Source organism: Acartia tonsa, chromosome 5 (assembly GCF_053477335.1).
Source record: "Acartia tonsa isolate MP-2025a chromosome 5, ASM5347733v1, whole genome shotgun sequence".
Lineage (NCBI taxonomy): Eukaryota > Metazoa > Arthropoda > Copepoda > Calanoida > Acartiidae > Acartia > Acartia tonsa.
The window spans coordinates 39194653-39216211 of record NC_137264.1 but is presented as its reverse complement, the minus strand read 5'-3'; the positions used below and the strand labels follow the sequence as shown (position 1 = coordinate 39216211).

Here is a 21559-nt window from a genome sequence, read left to right as displayed (position 1 = left end):
ATTAGTAATTCATGGGGAATTTCATATTTACTCTAAGACGAATTAACTTACCGCCTTTAATGAAAATCCTATTACTACTACGTAGAGTAGTTTTTTTTTTGTCTTCGCTTAAGATTTGGATATTTACTGAACCGATATAGTTCTCCAATATATTCCCAGAATGGATTAGGCTATTTGTTGTTTTAAAATGAACAATTGGGATGGTTTAAGACTATTTTTTGCTTTCCCTACTCCTTTAATGGAGATCTCCTAGATGCTAAGGACGCAACCGCTAGTTTCAGATTTATAAAGGGTGGAAGGCACTTAATGAACTTTAGATTTTTTTGCTACCATAAAAGTTTTACAAACAAACTATTCCACCAATATTATAAAATTTTGATTGGGGGGGGGGGTGTTCAACAATTTATTATTCATTCTATTATCCCTTAGATAACAAACTCAGACGACTTAACATATCAACAGAGTAAATGCGTTGAAAAAATTAACAAATCATTTGATTACAATATTTATTCATTAGAAAATGCGCATATTAAATCATAGGATGAATACAAAATACTCTTTTTACTGTGTATTATATTTACTAGGGTTGGTAATCCGCCCAATTTTTGGGTTGGATTCGGATTCTTACAAAAATCTGCCCCAAAAAATAGCGGATTAATCCGTGGATTCCAGATTCTTTTTTTTGTGGATTGTGGATTTTAGCAATAGTTTTAAAGGTCTTTTTGTAAATAAAATATTCTAGCCCTTACACAGCGGTCATTTTATAACCCTTACTTAACCTAACCTAACCTGAAATAACCACGAAAAGCTACTGTGGAATAAAATACAAAAAAAAACTTTGATGAAAACCCACCCATCATTTTACCTGAAGTTAATATATAATAAAATCCTTTTTTTTTGCCACATTTTAAAGGAAAATCTTTTTAAGTGCTATAAAATTCATAAATATTAACAATCCGAATCCGCAATTTCAATTGCGGATTCGGATTCTGGAATCAAAATTAGTCCAAAAATTGGGCGAATTGCGGATTGCCAACTCTAATTTTTACAGTTTAAAAATGCCCCAATGTTTTTTTTTTTATAAACTTTCTTCTATAATATTACTTTTGAAAATTGATAATACTCAACATTTGACCTATTAATTGTGGATAAAAAAAACATAATTCCAAAAAAACTCTACTTTGACGATGGATATAAAGAGATTTGGAATTATTAAGAAAAAATGAGAAAATTACATAATATTTTTTTACATTAATTCTGCGACACGTTTTTATAGACTACAATAAAAAGAAAAATCCTTTTAAAAATTAAGAATTGAACTCAATTGACAAAAGAAATTCTTTTTACCAATTAAACCCGCTCGACCAAATAATTTTGTTATTGTCAAATCAAATATCAAATTTCAATTTAAAATGATTTTTTTATATTGACAGGTTATTCCAAATTCAATTATAGTTTCAGAAAAAAAATATGCTTACAAATTTAAATAAGAAAGCTTTAAACTAACAAAATAACAGATATTCGGTGAATAATTCGTAAAAAAGTTTAGGCGTTTGTTGCCCCCCCCCCCCCTGAAAAATAACCTTACAATAACTTCGTTATCTGACCCCAAAATATGTTTTCCACATTATCTTGCTTGTTGGCCGATGTTAAAAAAGGTGATGAAAGATGTGTTTACATGACAACCGAGTGTGGGATAGGATTGATGGGGTCTGCTTTGATGTTGCTTAGGTCTGAAATATTTTAAAATTTTTTTAGAAAAAGGTTACGTTCGATTTTAAGTTTAGAAATCCACAACCGCAGGTTAATGCGTAACGTATCTGCTCGACACCGAGTAGGTGATGGGCTGGAATATCGGCTCATTACCGTGTCATGACTGAAAACGTCAAAAACAGTTTTTATTGCTATTATGTCAGATGCGAGATATTAACAGTTGGGGTATGGGGAATGCATTAGCAAAAAAAAAGCGCAACTCATTACCATGCATTTACAGTTAAGACTTTCAGACAAAAGTAGTGCAATCAAACATTTGGTTAATATTTTTTCTGTGGGAGGGGGCGGGTACGGTGTGACACTTTTTGAAACCAAAACTAAAAGTAAAAGGAACTCAACTTAAACAAAGAGTAAAAGCAGTCGCTCTAAAAATGAACAAAAATCGCCGTTTTCCGCAATTTTTTTCCTTTCTCGCCAAATTAAACAATTTCAAATTATTAAAAGAATTAATTTTGTCTCAAATGATTCAAAATTGTTTAATTTGGGCAAGAAAAGACAAAAAAAATTACAGCAGGAAGTTGCAGTTTTCAGAAAGAGTGACGGTTCCACCGCCGTTTCTTCACAGTTCCACATTACATCTCTTTAAAGCAACTTGCATGTAAAATTTTAGTGCTGTAACTCTTTTTTAGTTGAGTTCCTTTGACTTTCAGTCTTGGTTCCAAAAAGTCTCTCACCAGCCTTCCCCCTGTGCAAAGTGCGATAAATAGATTAACATTTCCAGTGATGATATAAAAATTATCCCTTTTGCAGATTACAATTAATGGTTGAAAGGTTTAGACACTAAAAGTTTGGAACCAACCAATTAAAATTCATAATAAGTAACCAAAATTTTTGATCCCTTGAATAAGATAACATGGTTATAAAACTTTGGGTACCAGTATAATTTACAGTCCTATGTCCCCTCCCTACCTGCATCAAAATACTTTACTATGTATAATTAATAATAGTTATTTCTCGCATCGTATTATAAACAGCTTTTCGCAGATATAAAATGTACAATTATAAAGATAAAAACAAGTTTTTTTAGCCCCAAGATCCCGAAGGCACGGTCTAAAAAACTGGTTTTAATCTTATGATTGTACATTTTTTAATTCGTAGACAACTGGATTTAATACGATGGCAGACATATTTTTTTCGAATAGATGAGAACCGGTTCTAATCCACCGGATTATAATCGGTTTCGAATGAATATGAGAAATAGCTTTACCTAATCTTTGGTCGATGTCTTCATCAATTTCCCCAATAACACAAATGTTATCACCTCGCACTATGTGTAGACCCAACATAACCTATAATAAAATAAATATCAGTATGGCTCAGAATTGGATTCATTTCGCTGGATCAAACTCTCAAAAAAGTTTTGTGGTAATTTTTGAAATTTGATGTAAGGATCCAAACTTACATAAAGTAGGATGAGAGACCTGCCCGTGGGTCATCCTGTCAGTATGCTGCACTGGTACTACATAAGCGGATGGGCGAAGCATAAGTCTAGAAGCAGCCCTAGCCCTCCAGGATGGGGGATTTGTGCGCAAGTGGCGACGGCACAGATTATCAGCCGTTGAAATAGACTTAAGTCATTATGTACAAAGGTAAAAATATGCAATTGATAAAAAAATTGTTTAGCTGGCTTGAATGGCAATGTAACTCCTTTTCACACACGAACATTGGAATGACATGCACTCGTTAAAGTAGCTGCGCATTGCTCAACTAAAATTAAAACTCTATCCGTAGCATCAGTACATTTGGTAACATGTCGGCGTAAAGTCGGGTTCGATTCTAGAAAACGTCGCGTAATACTAGAAACTTAGATGCCTACTGCTGCTATGTTAAGCATGTGTCATCAATAATAAGAGTAAGGGGATGCCCTGGCCAATACAGAGGTGCAACTCATTACCGTGCACAGTTAGAACTTCCTGATAAGGTTAATTGTCTGTTGGGGTACCAGGGGGGTGGAGAGGGGTTCTGACACTTTTGCGTAAACAGTGAATAAAGGCTTTGTCTTTGGAGTGAGATAATACGTTATTTCACAAAAAAAAAGTTTTCTTGGGATGTAGTTTTTCTATATTTAATTTTTTTTCTTTTGAAGAGATACATTGCAAAACAAAATATGCATCTTTTATCTTCCAATATGTTAATAACATTTAGAAAGATGCATATTCAACATATAAGTTAATGTTTAACTCCTAAATTCAGGGGTGTATATTCTGCACAAGATTTATTTTTTTCCCCTGCTACAAATTTTTTTATTTTTTTCCCCCTAGTTTTTTCTCACCAAGAAGGGGGGAAAATGGAAAAATAAAAGAACTCTATATTTTATTTATTTTATCCCTCCTACCACACATTTTTTTTCTCGTTTTTTCACAAAGGAGGGGGGGGGGGGGGGGAAATGGAAAAAATGTTTTCAGTTTTCTTAATTTTTACATTTTTTTCCCTCCAACCACTTATTTTTTATTTTTTTTCCCCCTCCTGAGCAGGGGATCCCATGTAGAATATACACCCCTGCCTAAATTTAAAAAAAAATACCTGTCCAAAGACAACCTGGAGGCCTGCAGCACCTGAACCTGGAGGCCAAATCCCAAAAAATTCAAATATAGGGAAACTACATCCTATTTTTGTGAAATAACATATCTTTTCACTCCAAAAACAAAACCTATAACTGTTTACGCAAATGTGTCAGAACTCCCCCCCCCCCAGGGTGGGGAAAAACCCAGGGTTTTTTTAAAAAGCCCAGCCCAACCCTCCAAAAACCCAACCCAAAAACCCTTAAAAACCCAGGGTTTTAAGGGTTTTTATGGGGGTTTTATTGGGTTTTAAAAAAACCCTGGGTGGGTTTTTTTGGGGTGGGTTTTTTGTATGCCCACCCTGCCCCCCCCCCCCCTATTCACTGGGACATGAACGCGCGCAATCCTAGGACGTAGAATAATATCAAGATGGCATGGAGAGCATAAAGATAAATACCTGTTCAACGCCCGAGGAGGCGGAGTAAACTCTTTCATGTGTTTCATCTAGAATTAGATTGATGGTCTGATCAAATCCCTTCAGTGTACCTAAAATAATAAACTACTTAACATAAATTGTTGACTATGTACCAGGGTGCCGGAGCCGTATAATTTTGATGCGGCTCCGGCTCCGCGGAGCCGTATTTGAAAATACGGCTCCCGGCTCCGGCTCCAGCTCCGGCTCCTACCTTAAAATTAATATATCATTTTTTTTTCATTATTGAATTTGATAAAATAAAATAAATAATATAAAATATTTTGCTTTTATTTGATTAAAGCTATATAAAAGTAGAAGGATGTGTGTCTATTTGTTAAGTAACAATAGTTTTTCAGTTTATTATATGGAAATAGACCGTTGCCAAATTATAATATTACTTTAAAAAATCATTTTTAGCTAGTCCGGAGCCGGAGCCGTTTTTAACGAAAAATACGGCTCCGGATCCGGCTCCGGCTCCACCAAAAATGTTGCTGCTCCCGGCTCCCGGCTCCGGCTCCAGAACACTGCTATGTACAGTTTTATTAATGAAAGATATGTACCTAGGGAATAAAGACAACTTTTAAATTGTCTTTTTTTGTGTGTAAGGAATGTTCCTTTTGTTTTATATGAATTTCTGATCCATATTTCCAAAAGATAATGTATCAACGTTTTTAGGTCCTGGAGCTTATATAATAATACCGACACACTTCCATTATTATCCAGAGAAAAAAAAAACTTATAGAAATCACCAACTTACCTTTTTAGATAAAATGCATGAGGCGTTCAAAAAAGTTGGTTTCCTTAATGTTCAAAATCAAACAAAATTTCAAGATTAAAAATTTTTATGTACCATAAATCAATCCATTCTTAAAGTGAAGGCTTGGAGAAAAAATTCTGTTTCAACCATTTTTTTAAAATTTCATGAGTTGTTGTTTTTGTTTTATGTTTCAAGAATCCAATAATCCTAAAAATATTGGTGACACTTATCAAATGTTCTTTGAAATATATAGAAGAATAAAAAGAGCATTTTTGGATCATGGAAAGAAAACGCTGGAGCGGGTTTCGTCGTATTTCACAGTAGCTTTTGAAAATAAGAAAACTGTGAAAATAAGACAACACCTGCTGATTTGTTTTCTTTCCATGATCCATATTTTTTAGCTGATTCTCTTACTTGATTGGATTTCTTATTAACAGTTTTCATAAGTATACTTATAAAATTGCTGTGTTTTTACCCTTTGGGGTAGTTTCACGAAATGCATTTGATCTTAATTTAGTGAACCGCATATTTTTTGCTAGTTAATGGGTTAAACTATATTTATATGGCATATATTTGAAAGAATTTCAATTTTCTACGTTTAACCAATAAACTAAAAAAAATATGCGGTTCACTAAATTAAGTTCAAATGTCTTTCGTGAAACTACCCCTTTGATAAAATATAAACTTTCACTTAATACAATAATCACTTTCGGATATTAATATTTAATAGATATTCTACCTACCTATCAAAAAGTTTGCATTTAACATTTTTAAGTAACTTGGTATATCTTTGTGATATTGAATTTTTGCAAGAAATATAAAAGCTTACCTACTATGAGTATAACAAAAACAATTGAATTAATTCGAAATAAGTTTCGTAAAGGTTTCGTGATTTTGGGAGGCAACACATCATAGTAAAGATTTGATGCTATCAAATAGAGTTTTAAATTTATTTCGTCTCTGGATGGGTAAAAATAAAATAGAAGTTTTTTTTGAAGAGTTAGAGGTCAACTTATAAAACAAAATTTGCATCTTTTATCTTCAAATAAGTAAATAACATTAAAAAAGATGGATATTATGACTTCTAACTCTACAATTATTTTTACCTATTCAAAAACAACCTGGAGGCCTGCAGCACCTGAACCTGGAGGCCAAATCCAAAATTTTTTTAAATACAGGGAAACTACGTAACATCCCAAAAGGAAACTGTTGCCAAATAACCTATTCTTTCACTCCTCAGACTAAGCCTATAATCAATGTTTACGCAAACGTGTCAGAACTCCCTCACCCCCTTATATAAAATGCTTTATATTTTTCCGAAATCCTGTTCTGGGACATTTATGTTTCAAATATAAAAAGATTATTTCAACAAATTTTGCCTTAAAAACCGGTTTTTCCAAAGGCTTCATTTTAGAAGATTCATGGATTTAAAGGTTGTACAATACATGTGTAAATTTTAAAAATCAAATTGCGCGGCTTGCATTTATAGTATAGTATTGTATATGTATAGTAGAATAATGTTAGGTATACCGTTAGAATCGTCATAAACCCTAGTTTTTGCAGCGCAATTTGAATTTTAAAAATGCCTGCATTTTTTTGCACAACCTTTAATTACCTAATCTATTTTTTTAATAGGTATAAAGTTTTAAAAAAAACATATTTCTCATGAAACACCTTCACCGTCTATTGTTTTACTCCATGTTAAGTAGGATATGGGGCGGGGGAGGGGGGGGGTGAATGCAACCATCTTCGTAATCAATGCGCAAATGGCACTTAGAATCCAAAAATCGTTTTGAAACTTGGCTTGAGTAATCCTTGGTCTATTTTCAAAAAATCGAACAAAAACTTAGAAAAGTAACTGTTAACGGCTAAGCTGTTAAGCCGTATTTTTTGTGGCTATTTTGAGGGCAAATTTATCATTATTTTAAATTTTTACTGATTTAATAAATTAATTTTCGAGAAAATCCTCCAAAATGGGTAAAAACTCTGCAGGGCACCTTTTTTCGTCCGTTTTATGGGGATGGAATTTCTACGATTGTCTACTAAGGAGGGGGGGGGGGGGGGGGTGGATTACTTACCAATAAAGTTTCTACCATCAGCTGTGATGACAGAAACTGGTCTGTTTACATAACTCTCAAGTACTCCAGACATTTTCTTGTTGTGTCTAAAAGTTATTCAATCTGAAACCAGGTTAAAAAAAGTTCTTAAAAGAATTTAGTAAAAAGCATTTGCTATAAGCTCTATAAAAATTTAAGCAGACTTAAAAGCCTTACATTTACTTTTTCAAATTAGCTTATTTTACAAGCAGAGTTTTATTTTGATAAAGAAAATCTAAAAACTTCTCACAGCTAGAAAATACTATTTTCAACCTTAATAATAAATCAATAAAATAGAAAAATAAATAAAGTTAATTAAAAATTTCATTTAATAATAAGCAAAAAATTATCAATAAATTAGGGAGATTGCTTAACACATTAAATTAAAACTAATAAATTAAATAAATAACAATAAGTTTTTAAATAACAACTATCATGGAATTTTTTTTACAAAAGAAAGAATGTAACATTAAAAGCATCTACATAACATAAAATTGTGGTTTATCTAGAACGATACTTTGTATTATTTGTCTTCAAAAAACGAAAAATGATGTAATATTTTAAAAATCAATAATCTATTTTATAAAAATGCAAAGATAAACCTACTGGGAATTTTTTTAACAAATAGTTTTAGCCGAACAATCAAAGTAATTTAAAGTTTTTTATTATACTTATAGTATATAAAGCCACTTCAAATATCTTTTTTCCAAAGCTATGAAGTTATGGTCACACACACATAACGAGTTCTAAAACGAATAAAATTGCTGCCTATGTATTTTATTGTAGAAAAGTAGATAAAAGAATAATAAAAAAAAACATTTTTTCCTTTTCACATTAAATCTAAATTGATAACTTAATAATTTTAGCATAGAATAATTTTGGTAATTAACAATTTTAATTTTTATAAAGGAAATAGGTTTATATCAGCAAACATATTTTTAAAATTAAAACTTAAAACTGATAATGTTGAACTCAAAATTGTCAGAGCTCATATTCTACCATAAGAGGGACAACAAAACGACGTTTCTGACGCAATATTTACCTTATTTTTATATGTTACTTAAATTCTTGGTAAATTCTCCAATGTTTGCTTAGAAAGAAAAATATATTAGGTATTTACTTATCAATAAAGCAAATTTAGCGTTTTGTCACCCCTCTTTATTTCCTCTAATTATTTGTGCATTTACATATCATACATATGGCATGTTTAGTACAGTGTGTTTTACTTAAGTTAGAAAGGACAATAGGCCATCTTTATTTATTGAAGAGACTGTTCCATTAAAGGAATTTAACTTATTTAATTCATGTAATAATTTAAAAAAAAACTGGTGATATACTATCTCTATCATAATGGTTTCATGCAAGGATGCGGAGCCGCCATATTTTGCTGGAGCCTGAGCCGTTATTTTCAATTGAAATTTTAAAACCTTCAAAAGTAAAAAATAGATATGGAAAAAAAATTTTGTTGAGTTTTTCTTGTTTTTAGGTCGGTGCCGGAGCCAAATCCACAGCAATTATTTTCAGAGGCGGCTCCGCGGAACCGCACCAAAAATCAAACGGCTCCGCATCCCGGGTTTAATGGCATTAATTATTTTTGTTATAATAATTACAAACTAAATGAAATAGATGGATTTTTCTTTTACTGGTATTTAAAGTCGTTAAATTCCTTGATTGAAACTGTCCTTTTCATATGGTTTTTAAAACTATCTATGGTATGGTACAAACAAGAGGGGGGGAAGTTTTGACACATTTGCGTAAACAGTGAATATAGGCTTTATCTGTCGACTGAGAGGATAGTTTATTAATGATAAAATCATTCTTATTTGATTAATTTTTTGGATAGGCCTCCAGATTCACGAGCTGAAGGCCTCCATGTGTTCTCTGAACAGGTAAAAACAAAAAAAAAAATTTTTTGGAAGAGTTAGAGGTCATTTTATATATAACAAAATATGCATATTTTTAAATGTTGTTTACATATTTGAACAAAAAAATATGCATATTTTTTTTAATAAGTTGACCTCTATCTCTTAAAAAAAATTTTTTTTTTACCTGTCCAGAGACTAACTGGAGGCCTACAGCTCCTGAACCTGGAGGCCTGGAGCTCCGGAACCTGGAGGCCTATCCAAAAAATCTTAAAACTTGGGAAAATTTATCATATAAGAATGATTTTATCCCTAATAACCTATCCTCTCAGTACAAAGATGAAGCATATACTCACTGTTTACGCAAATGTGTCAAAACTCCCCCCCCCCCCTTGTTGATAGGTTACAGAAACCTAATTTTAAGTTTACAAAGAATTGCATCCATATGAAATTTTCCCCATTTTAATAAGGTTAGGTAATCCTAACGCAGTCGTAAGGTCCCCTGAGCGGTTCCGTTAGGTCCAGCGGCTTAGTTCCGTTAAAGAATGGATTCCCATACACTGCAAATTATTTGGTACAATTGTTTTAAACATAATATTGAATTGATTTCATGATTATATATCAGCTATGGAGGTTGGTGGATAATTGGATAACTAGTTTGTACAGTCCGTACAGATCTTGCAGTACAGTTTGTACGGTCCGTACAGATCTTGCAGTAAAATCAATGTGATCCTTTGTACGGTCCGTACAGATCTTGCAGTAAAATCAATGTGATCCTTTGTACAGTCCGTACAGATCTTGCAGTACAATCAATGTGATCCTTTATTTGCCAAATCTTTGCTCACACTTACTGTATCTCATCATAACATCTAAAAACAGAAATAATAAGTAAACTGTAAAGTCTCCCTTTGTTATTAGAACCAGTGGCGCACTAATACAGTGTGTTTTTTTATGAGCACTTTTTTGAAAGCAATTTTACCCCACTTATAGTTATCAGAATTTAATGATTAATGGCTTATTTTCTTCGTTTTTTAAGGGAAATTATGAAACAACAAAAAAAATTACAGTTTTTGTTGAAAAAGTACAGTAAAGTTGAAAATTAAAAACTTAGGTGTCAACATCTAAAAATGGTTTTAGCGCATTTTTCTGATGCTCAAATAATCAACCTTTTGCAAGAATGGCTGCTAAACACTTCAAAGTTGAGATATAGAGCTAAAAATGTATACAGATACTATTAGGGACATGTACTAGAACATATCAAAGTTTGAAGGTCATATCTCAACCAGGGAGGGAGTACTGGCCCCCCAAAGTCGACTACAGAAAATCCATTTTTTTAAAAGAAAAATGCGCTAAAACCATTTTTATATGTTGACACCTAAGTTTTTAATTTTCAACTTTACTGTACTTTTTCAACAAAAACTGTATTTTTTTTGTTGTTTCATAATTTCCCTTAAAAAACGAAGAAAATAAGCCATTAATCATTAAGTTCTGATAACTATAAGTGGGGTAAAATTGCTTTCAAAAAAGTGCTCATAAAAAAACACACTGTATAATGATATATAGGATAAACCCCAATGATAAATGGAATAGACGTTTCTATCTTTTAATGCTTCTTTTTGTTACTATACTGTCTAGAGGTGTCTCTCTATCTTCCTGCAAAATGTTATAATTAAACGCCTGCGAAAGGGTCCATGGAATATATGAATCTATCTATCTAACTGTATATATGTTTATATATCTTTCTATCTATCTGTAAACGCGCAAATTGTTGTAAGTAAAAGCCCTAAGTAGGATAAATGGAATATATGTATCCATCTGACTGCTGTCTGTCTATCTATCTAACTGTCTGTCTCTCTCTCTCTCTGTCTAAATATCTCTCTTTCTACCTGCAAATTGTTGTATGTAAACTCCTGCAGAAGGGTCAATGGAATATATGTATCCATCTATCAAACTGTCTGTCAGTCTGTAACTCTGTCTGTCAGTGTATATCTATTATCTATCTCTCTTTCTACCTGCAAATTGTTGTAAGTAAACTCCTGCAGAAGGGTCAATGGAATGCATCTCACTGAGTCGTATTTCCCATGGAGGATACTCATGATTACTGAAATAAATATTATTCTAAATTAACCATTATTGTTTCTCTATGTTTTGTCATTGTCCATAAAATGACTAAACTCTTGCAAATAAAATTTCTATAACTTTTCTTTGTACTAGATTATTATGATAAAAATAAAGTCCAAAACATTTCCTTTTTTAATGCCTAAAAATGAAACAAAGTGTTTTGTATCGGTATACCTTTTAAATCTTTTTGGATTAAAATTAACCTTAAGATCTCGTTCACCAACTAAATCAATTGAGTTCTCCATTTAAGGGAAGCTTCACATTGGTGTCAGGATGATTTTAGATGATTTATTTTTATAAGTTTATAAGTTTTCTGCCCCTTCCATTATCCTTCAAATTCAAAGCCCCTAGAATTAATTACTTGGTATCGCTGTACAATTACATCCAATAGCAGGACATACGTTGCTTTCTATGACCTTACAATGAAAATAATAGAAATAACACAACATATGTTGTTTATTTACCTATTAAGCTTGCCAACCCTAACTAATAATTCTGGGTCAGGTAGCCTCGATGATTCAGCTAATGTTTTATTCACTAAAGCTTCGTCTATTTGCTCAGCCTTTAGACTTCCCCGAGTCACGCGTTCACTGAATCCTTGTGTACATCTAAAACATAAAAATAAAAGTTAATTCACTATAAAAAAAACCTTTGCTATTAAGATTAATGTATTGTTTTTAATTCCATCAGGAAAGGTGTCAAAACTGCAAATCGTTGTAGAAGCTTCACTTTTAATATTGAACCTTGTTGCAATAGGAATCAGTATTCCAAAAATCAGATAAATAAATTAATTCTATCGTTTAAAAATTGTTGTTTATAGGTTAAAATTCAACATGTTTAATTTAAATGGACGTAAGGACATTCTGGTAACGACTGGAGAGTTGCTACGCTTCCTAAATCGTAAATAATTGTTATATAAATCATCATGCAAAGTTTAGATAGATAAGACAATAGTAACATGTCTAACATAACGAAAAAAAGGGTAACCGTCCCGGACGACGTACCGACCCTGATTATAGAAAAAATTCGCTTTTAAAAATATTACTTATTCGTTTCATCTCACCTTACAATTTGTTGTTTTCCATCATCTGCTGACAGTAGCGTCAATCGTATATTCAGCTGCTTACAGCTGCCACCAGTAGCGGCTCCAGTCATATGGCAGTGGCCGCCGTTAGCAACACTGCCATTTTGTCCGTTGATGCAACTGCCATTCTTGCCATTTTTATAGCCGCTGCCGCCGTTTGTTGTTCCCTCGATGATAATGCCGTCACTTGTCAATATTTCGCCGTTAGCGTTTATGTCGACATAGATCGAGCCATCCTGCGGGTGACAATAGCATTAAATAAAATCACCAATTTTAGCTAATTGAGAGTTTTGTTAAACTCGAATTCATTTTTCTCTCACACAAATTTCCCTTCAGTATTTTTATTAGGATTATTGGGCTATTTATTATACTACCTAGTTCCCATTTTTTTTATATAATATTTATACCTAACATTTTCTTATTCGTTGGCTTAACAACTTATGAGACTTTAAATGAATTTTGATTGGTTGGTCCAAATTCTTCAACCAATAATTGTTATATATAGAAGGGTTAATTTTATGTATCACTATCATCATAGGGGATGTACTGTACATCAATTTATCGGCCATTGTCTTATCCCTTTAGATCCCTGATTATTTTAGACTTAATCTCCACCAAATAGTATATTATGTCTTTAATGCTTGATATTCCTATCTTAAATTCGCTGCCCGCCTATTCTCATTAAATAGTATTGTCCTGATATATAAGTTTAATTTCTTTGATTTGATTAATCTTTTATGGTCAAATAAGTTCATTTTTAGCATTTAGAGCGCTTGGTGGCATTATTTTTGTTTTTAATATAACAAAAGTCTTTCTTACTTAATCCCACTTACCATTAACATAAAGTAATCATTATTAAATTCATTGCTATGTTTCCTGCCTGGGAAATGATTAATGTTTTATCTTGGCTGCAAGGGCTCAAACTCGAATTAGGCTGCCATGTAACATGAATCTGCCTGTCCAACTTTAGCTTCTAAATTAGAATTACTTTTTATGTGGTTTTCGATTACTGCTCCGATTCTGGATATATTTATCTTTGTTGTATATTTTAAAAAATAAATGTATATAAAATATATGTCATTCTTTTAAAACTTGACATAATTACCTTTACATAATGGTGTATATGCAAAAGTAGCGAGTCTTGATTTTCTTTCAGTCGACCTTTGTGGTCATATAACGATATATTTTGAATTCCAAGAACTGAAAAAAAACATAATTAGGTTACAGAAGTAAGAAAAATATAATCATAAAATTTTTTTTTAGAAGGTAGTTTGTTTCTAGATCATAAATTAAAATCAGCTGGTTTATTTTTCTACACACCTAAACTCCATGCTACAAGCTCAGCCAGTGACTTCTCAGTAACTGAACTTTCTGAAAAAATGAAACATTACATTGGGTAATTTTGTTAAAATGAGCTTGTTTGTCTATTTAAAGAATAACCCCACTCCCTCCACTTGAACAAATATTTGACCTAACAAAAGCATAGGGATTTAAGGTAAGAAAAGTTCAAATTATTTTCTTCAAAAAGAGGGGGAGGGGGCGAGATTCAACATGGTTGAAAAATATTAACATCTGAAACAAGAACTCTTTAGTTAATAAATCAACAAAAAAGTTTAAAAGAAAGGGTGTTATTAACTTTAATTTCTATATTTACCTAGCATCAGAAATGAGATATGTTCCGGAATCTTGGTCAAATGTTGGCACAAATCATCAAGTCTTTGAATTGTTGTTTTCCCTCCTAAAATTATACGTACATAAACTATTATAAAGGATGAAGTTAATAAGTATTAAGATTAGGTTTGACAATCCGTATCCGAATACGGGAACCGGAATCTGCCCAATTTTTAGCCAAATTTGGAATCCGAATAAGGAATCCGATTTTTAATAGCGGATTCGGATTCTTAATTGGTAGGCTAAAATTAGCGTCTTGAGTTCTTTATTTCAACTCCACCTTTAAGAAGGCAAAGATTATCATCATTATATATAATATCTTTTAAAATTTGGTTCTATTCTCGGAAGTGAATTATAGAGAAAACCAAGAACATTAATTTTTAGGACATATGTAGCACTTAATTTTTTTAATTTAAAAAAAGCCTTCAAAAATATTGCTAGAATCCGGAATCCGCCAAAAATAAGAATCGGAAATTCGCCTTTTTTTGACGGATTCTTGTAAGAATCCGAATCCGGTCCAAAAATTTGACGGATTGCCATCCCTAATTAAGATACATTAGAAGTAAAGGGATAGTTGCATGAAGAGCATTTCAGAAAAAATGATTGAAGCAAAAGATACAAGTATACCAACTAACATATAGGTATTAATTTTGTATTACAATAAATGACAATCAATTAGGCACTACTAAAATAGTCATCATGCTGTTTATGTAAATACAGGACAGCCATTTATGTTGTATATATAAAAAAAATGATTTACAAGTCTTGATATTTTTAAAACTACATGGTAAAAAATGAAATTCTTTCAATTATATATACTATAGATGTAGTTTAAACTATTGAACAGAAAAAAAATATGCAGTTCACTAAATTCAAGTTTAAATGCACCTAGTGTAACTACCACTTTAATAGCGTATATGATAGGTTAATCTATGGTGTCCAAATGTTCAGGGATTTTAGAGAAATTATAAAACATTTAAACTTGTGTTACTAGAAAAGCAAAATATAGATATAAAATGTTATATTTACCAAACAAATGTTTAAGAACATTGCAGAGAGCCTTGGTGTACATAGTAATGTACAAATAAAGAGATAGAGAGGTGTGGAATATCCACAAAACTGAGATCAAAACTGCTTCCCTGAAAAGTAAAAATTGAAAACATAAATGTTTGATATTTTTTTTTAAAAATTCAAAGTCTTTGAGAAGAACAGGTTCAAATTAAATCAAAGCATATCCGTACCTAATCTCTCAAATATTCAAGTACTCGATCTTAAAATAGTCACATAAGCAGTACTTTTCTACCTAGCTACCGGCTCCCATAAAATATGAAAATATCTTAATTTATATGTCAATTTTATTAATATGCATTGCTTTGGTTAATTGATTAAATTTTGATGTAATTTTGACTATAATAAACTTAAATAAAGGATAATTTTAAGATTTCAGCGCGACAGGCTCTCTAAATTGTACATGGCTATTAATATATGAAATCATCATATATATATTCTAACAGGATTAAAGTAACCAATAAGAGCTACAGGGTGCGTCACATAAATCGGGACATTTTTTAAACGGCCATAGCGCGAAAACTACTTGACCAATCAGGACGTTTGACCCCACTATAGAAAGCTTAGGTAATGACCTTTTAGCACAAAAAATCTTTGGACAAAGATGGACGTGTACACCGAGCTGGACGCGTATATGTACAACAAGGCAGATTCCAAATGCGCCGGTGGTTAAGTGCGCAAAATCACAAAACGTAGGGTCCGACAGGGGAGGAGTTGGAATCTTGACCCTAAATTTTTAGGGTGTTTTAGGCTCATTGCGGCACACATTTTGCCGTGTTTAAATCCATTTTAGCTCAATCCTAGCCGAAATGAGGTCGATTTTTCAAGATTTTGAGCCTTAAGAAATCACAAACAGTAGGGCCCGACAGGGAAGGAGTTGGAAATTTGTCCCAAAATTTTTTGTGTGTCTTAAGCTCATCGAGACACGCATTTTGAGTACTTAAAGTCTACTGTAGCTAAATCCTAGCCCAAATGAAAGCAAAAACATAGATTTTGTCAATTTGGCGGTTACTCATGATCCTAAGGAAATGTGGCCTCCCAGTAGCCCGATCTTAATTCAATGGACTTTTGGGCCTAGGGCTACTTTGAAGCATGCACCTATAGACGTGCCCATACCACAAAGACCTCCCTCATTGCCACTATCAAGGAGAACTACGCCAGCTTGGACAGGTACATTTTAACCTGGACCTGCCGGCGGTTGAGGAGGCGGGTAGAGACGGTAATTGAGGCTGGCGGCGATTTTATTAAATAATCTACTAGTCATATACCTATTTTGCTTCCCAGTTTTTAAAATTCAATAAAATCTTTAAAATTGACGATTTTATGTTCATTTCTTTAAAAATTACAAAATGTCCCGATTTATGTGACGCACCCTGTATATATTACGGACGAACAAACCGACTTTAGAATTGCAAATATCTTATACAATTTATCTCACAATTACATAGTTAAAATTACTTTACCTAATATACAAATAAAAAAATGCTTACCCTATGAATTCCATTCTACTTTTTCAAGTGACGTTTATAAATATCTGAAAAAAGTATATAATCTTCCTTTTATAAATAGAGAAGTAACTTTTGAATAAAAAGTGTGAATTATTTTCTAACTGATGCAACAGAACCATAAATACAAACGTGTAATATAAAGTTAAAACATGCCTGTCATGTGAAATATTCATTTTTCTAGGTTATTAAAAACATTTGGTATTAAAGTACACTTAAACCGGCCACATACCATATGAAAAATGCTAAATAACATAAATCAGTTTGTTATCATATTCATAATATCCATACAAAAATAAGAAAAGGACACCATATATAAAAGAGCGAAACGCAACAGGTAAAACGGTCAACGAACGGGAACGATAATTAATTTGTTTACAATTCGCTGTTATGTTATCGCATATCTATACGTGGACTTGTGATTCTGCTGTGTACTTACAAACGTTGCCAGATCAAATAATTTTATCATCGCCATTATGATTTTAGTTATAGAAAAATAAGTATTATTTCTACGTAATTTATGGTCTTATGAGCAACTAAAATTTTAGGCAAACATTATTGAGTTATTATAAAATCTAGTAAAAATACTAAATAAGGATTTTGGCCCAAAATATTTTTCGCTGGCAACATGAATTTAACCCCCGGCCTAAACATTACGGACAAAATCTCCCCGATTAACTCCCCCTCCTAAAAATATGATTTATATTCAATTTAGCCAAAAAATAATAAAATTAAACTGTTGGCCGATTCAAAATGTGTTTAATTAAGATAAATTTTGCATTAAAGTAAGTAAAATGTGACAACTTAAGTTTAATATTTTGTTTTGTTTTTATTTTAATAAAATTAGACGCGGCAAAAGCGCGATAAAGCAAAGTTGCCGTATAAATCTATTTTTGTGCGGATAAAGTTTTTTTTCACTTTTAAGAATATACATGCTAGTTTGTTCTTTAAAGAGATAAGTCTGGAATGAAAACTTGAAAAGAAATGCTTATTTTTAATTTTCATTATTTTAAAAAAATGTTTGATTTAAGTTACTTAAAATTTTTATTTTGGCAACTGTGTGCGCACAGGAATGCCGCGTTATGTAAAGTAAGACATTCATTCGTCAGGGATCACAAGGTCGTGTTTTTTACACGACTTTTGCCAAAAAGTCGTGTATTTTTAAAATTTTCTTGCCTTACCCCCTTCCCTTTTTAATTCCCCTTTTCCCCCTTTTTCTTCCCCCCCTTCCCTTTTTTAAAAAAAAGTCGTGTAAAAAAAAAATTTCATGTGAGATCCCTGTCATTCGTTTACAAAATAATGTGAAGATTAAAAATTGATAAATGATTACCTAGACTCTAGTTATCTTCACTTTATAGTAATAGAATATGTTTATCGATTTTATTTATTAAATTTTACCATTTAGCTATTTTATAGTATATTAGATTAGAAATTCTTCATTTCAATAAAAATTAAAGGATCGTCTATTGTAAATATATGTGAATATATTAGATTTTTTCAGACATGTCTTTATCATAACTCAAAATTTCAGTTAGAAATTTTACATCATAGATTAATCCAAACCTGATATCAGAATGCCGTTCGGTGGTTTGATGAGTAAAATATCAGAGTTGAGTTTGTCTGATTTGAATCATGAGTTGGGGAAGGCCAAGGAAAGCTTGCTGTACGGTTCCTCACAATATGTACAGGTACAAATTAACCATAACCATTAACAGGCCATCGTCAACCACAAGAAAATAAACTGGTAATGATGGCAGTGTATATAGTCTTGATTTTAGTAAGGGGGGGGGGGGGGAGTTCTGACACATTTGACACATTTATTAAAGATAAAATCATTCTTATATGATAAATTTTCCCAAGTTTTAAGATTTTTTGGATAGGCCTCCAGGTTACGGAGCTCCAGGTGGTTTCTGGACAGGTAAAAATGAAAGAAATATTTTTTTCTTCTAAGAGTTAGAGGTCAATTTATAAAACAAACATACATTTTTTTAATGTTATTCGCATATTTGAAGAAAAAACATGCATATTTTGTTTCATAAGTTGACCTCTAACTCTTAAATTTTTTTTCCTTTCATTTTTACCTGTACATAGAGACGGCCTGGAGCTCCGGAACCAGGAGGACTGGAGCTCCGGAACCTTGAGGCATATCCAAAAAATCTTAAAACTTGGGAAAATTCATCGTTTAACAATGATTTTATCTTTTTTAACCTATCCTCTCAGTCCAAAGATAAAGCCTATATACCAGTTTTACGCAAATGTGTCAAAACTTCCCTTCTCCCCCCCCACTCTTAATTTTTATCTTACCTATTACATAGGCACGTACATGTACTGTGGCTTGACAAGTTCTAACCTAATTTCCAATTATCCTCAAGTTTTTCGTTTATCATAAACAGATGTGAATTAAATATCCATACTAGGGTTGGGCCGGATATCTGGCTTACGTTCGATATCCGGCAAATTACCGGATATCCGGCGTCAAAAATCAGCCAGATATCCTGTAACCGGATAGTTTTAATATCTGGTATCCGGCCGGATATTGAAAATGGCCGGATATCCGGCCGGATAACCGGCCAAACCGGATATCCGGCCCAACCCTAATCCATACATATACATGTTTTACATACAAAGAGATTAAATTTATTTCTGAAATCATACATTGTATATTGAAATTATTTTTCAAGATTATCTAAATTAATTTTTTTTAGAATTTTCGAAGTGATGCAGCTCAAGTAGGAAGCATGATCCGGTCAGAGTCCACCAAATTTGGAGATTATTTGAAACCAAAGATGCCCAAAAGTACCAGTCTTCCAGTTATTCAGGTAAAAATCTTTAATTTTTACACAAAATTTGGAAATATGTTAACTACATTTATACTTTATAATAAATTGTTAATTGCCCCTTTCCACCCTTATATTCTTAAAGTAACTTCAAAACAAATCGTAGCTCTAAAAAAGCAACTCCGTCTATGGATTAACTCATTTTTAATTATTTTTCTTTTTTTTAGGACCAACAAAATTACAGTTCATTTGGTAGCCACTATAACAACGGAATATCACACAAATATCAATACAGAAGTAGAAACACAGGTGACAACTTTTCTCCTGCCATTTCACCTACAGATTTGTTAGAAGAATCTGTCGTTGCAAAGTTTATTAAAGTTGTTGGGGATGATAATGATGAATATGGAATCAACAAGGAAAAGGCTAAAAATCCTCCACAAGAAAAACGACGTCCTACAGTTCATACCAGAGAAGATATCCTTAAAAAGTTGACAGATTTTGGCGATGAAGAAAATGAGACAAATGATGGTGATAGTGTTAAGGATCAAAATGATGATTTGGAAATTTGTTTTATTAATGAAAAAGCTTTTGATGACAACGAAGGTTTAGATGAAGAAAGTGATGAAAATAATTCTGTTTCGCATACCCCTAATGCATTGGTTAAAAGTGATATTAATCCAGTAGATTTTAGTTATGTTGATCCATTAAAAACTCCAGATGCTGACGAAGCTTTTGAGATTGAAAAGCGTCGCATTAAGGAATCTGCATGTCAGGCGCTTGCTCAATGTCATCAAATTGCACGATCACAAGTTATGCAAGAAAAACAAGCTCGCCAAAAGTGTGCTGGTCTTAATAAGATTAAAGCTCTTATTGGCATGGATTACACTGAATTGAACGAACATTCTCTGAAAGGTATGAATTATAGTTCCCTGCAAGTAATTGTCAATGACATGGCAGACTCAATTGAGCAGTACAACAAAGAATTAGTGCAACTTTTAATTTCCAAAGACGAGCTTCAAATTGAACAAGAATCTATGCTCATGGATATTGGTGATATTCTACAAAAACATTAATTTCAATTTTTTAAATTTTCTTGAATCTCCCTAATTTAAAGATATTTTAAGCTACTCAATTATTTTATATGCTTGTTAAATTTACATATCCTTTGTACATACTATTTGTAAAGCAATCATGCATTTTTTTGACAAAAATCTCTAGTTTTGAAACTTTGTGCCATTAACTTACAACTTTATTGAAAAGTATTTTTTTTGTATGCTGAAATATTGCACATACTTTTATTAGGATAATTAAATAGATGAATGGAACTTGAATTAGAAAATTAATCTTGTTTTTAAAAAGAACATTGACATCTTTTAAACTTTAACTCATAAAATGCTAAATCACAAATCAGGTATCTTCTATTTAAATCGTTGTTTTCCTACAAAAATTGTAATTTATATTACTAAAGTAACCAAGGAACCAAAATAGTATTGTTGCTACCTGCTGCTTTTACACAAAATAATCTTATAATAAAAAGTCATACCTATTGAAAAACTTTGTTTTAGTACCTTTGCATAAATATATTAATGCCTTTGCCCTTTGTGCCATATCATAATTAGCGTAACACTGATAGTTGTGTCCATTTTCGTAGAATAATATCATTGATAACGGATTATTATTAGTGCCAATGCTCTTAGGCCAAGTCCGTCTGATAACATTGGTAAAAATAAAACTACTTTGTTTTGTATTTTATAATATATATTAATACATTTTATTCAAAATCTAATTAGCTAAATTACTAAAATGCTATGAATACCTAGTGTTTTATTTTTACAAAAATCTTCTCAAATATACTGTACCTATTCT

The 21559-nt window shown here is 32.0% G+C and overlaps 3 protein-coding genes across 10 annotated transcripts; 1 reads left to right on the top strand and 2 right to left on the bottom strand.

Annotated features, from left to right (window-relative positions):
- Window positions 1–492: 492 nt before the first annotated feature.
- Window positions 493–7702, bottom strand: LOC145319479 (U6 snRNA-associated Sm-like protein LSm8). Of its 3 annotated transcripts, none has more exons than XR_013879873.1 (5): window positions 7585–7702; window positions 4732–4820; window positions 2981–3062; window positions 1038–1733; window positions 493–580 (listed from the first exon to the last, which is right to left on the bottom strand). XR_013879873.1 is itself a non-coding variant. In XM_080161626.1 (4 exons), exons 1-4 carry the CDS (start codon window positions 7655–7657, stop codon window positions 1675–1677), a joined length of 303 nt encoding a protein of 100 aa, XP_080017752.1. In that variant the 5' UTR covers window positions 7658–7702; the 3' UTR covers window positions 493–1674. The 3 variants fall into 3 exon arrangements, 1 of the variants encoding a protein (XP_080017752.1); XR_013879874.1 differs by having other exon boundaries at window positions 1050–1733; XM_080161626.1 differs by having other exon boundaries at window positions 493–1733.
- On the bottom strand, window positions 7686–17306 carry Tango14 (transport and golgi organization 14). 6 transcript variants are annotated; one of them, XR_013879869.1, is made up of 11 exons: window positions 16899–17306; window positions 15370–15479; window positions 14324–14407; window positions 13990–14040; window positions 13775–13869; window positions 13550–13642; window positions 12649–12905; window positions 12050–12193; window positions 11477–11565; window positions 10024–10333; window positions 7686–8177 (listed from the first exon to the last, which is right to left on the bottom strand). XR_013879869.1 is itself a non-coding variant. In XM_080161625.1 (10 exons), exons 1-10 carry the CDS (start codon window positions 16910–16912, stop codon window positions 10287–10289), a joined length of 984 nt encoding a protein of 327 aa, XP_080017751.1. In that variant the 5' UTR covers window positions 16913–17306; the 3' UTR covers window positions 9269–10286. The 6 variants fall into 6 exon arrangements, 1 of the variants encoding a protein (XP_080017751.1); XR_013879870.1 differs by lacking the exon at window positions 7686–8177 and adding an exon at window positions 8364–8989; XR_013879871.1 differs by lacking the exon at window positions 7686–8177 and adding an exon at window positions 8364–8944.
- A 1093-nt stretch (window positions 17307–18399) lies between these two features.
- On the top strand, window positions 18400–21237 carry Schip1 (Schwannomin interacting protein 1). Its single transcript, XM_080161617.1, has 3 exons — window positions 18400–18601; window positions 19619–19732; window positions 19918–21237. The coding sequence occupies exons 1-3, from the start codon at window positions 18488–18490 to the stop codon at window positions 20764–20766; spliced, it is 1077 nt and encodes a 358-aa protein (XP_080017743.1). The 5' UTR covers window positions 18400–18487; the 3' UTR covers window positions 20767–21237.
- The last annotated feature ends 322 nt before the right edge of the window (window positions 21238–21559 follow it).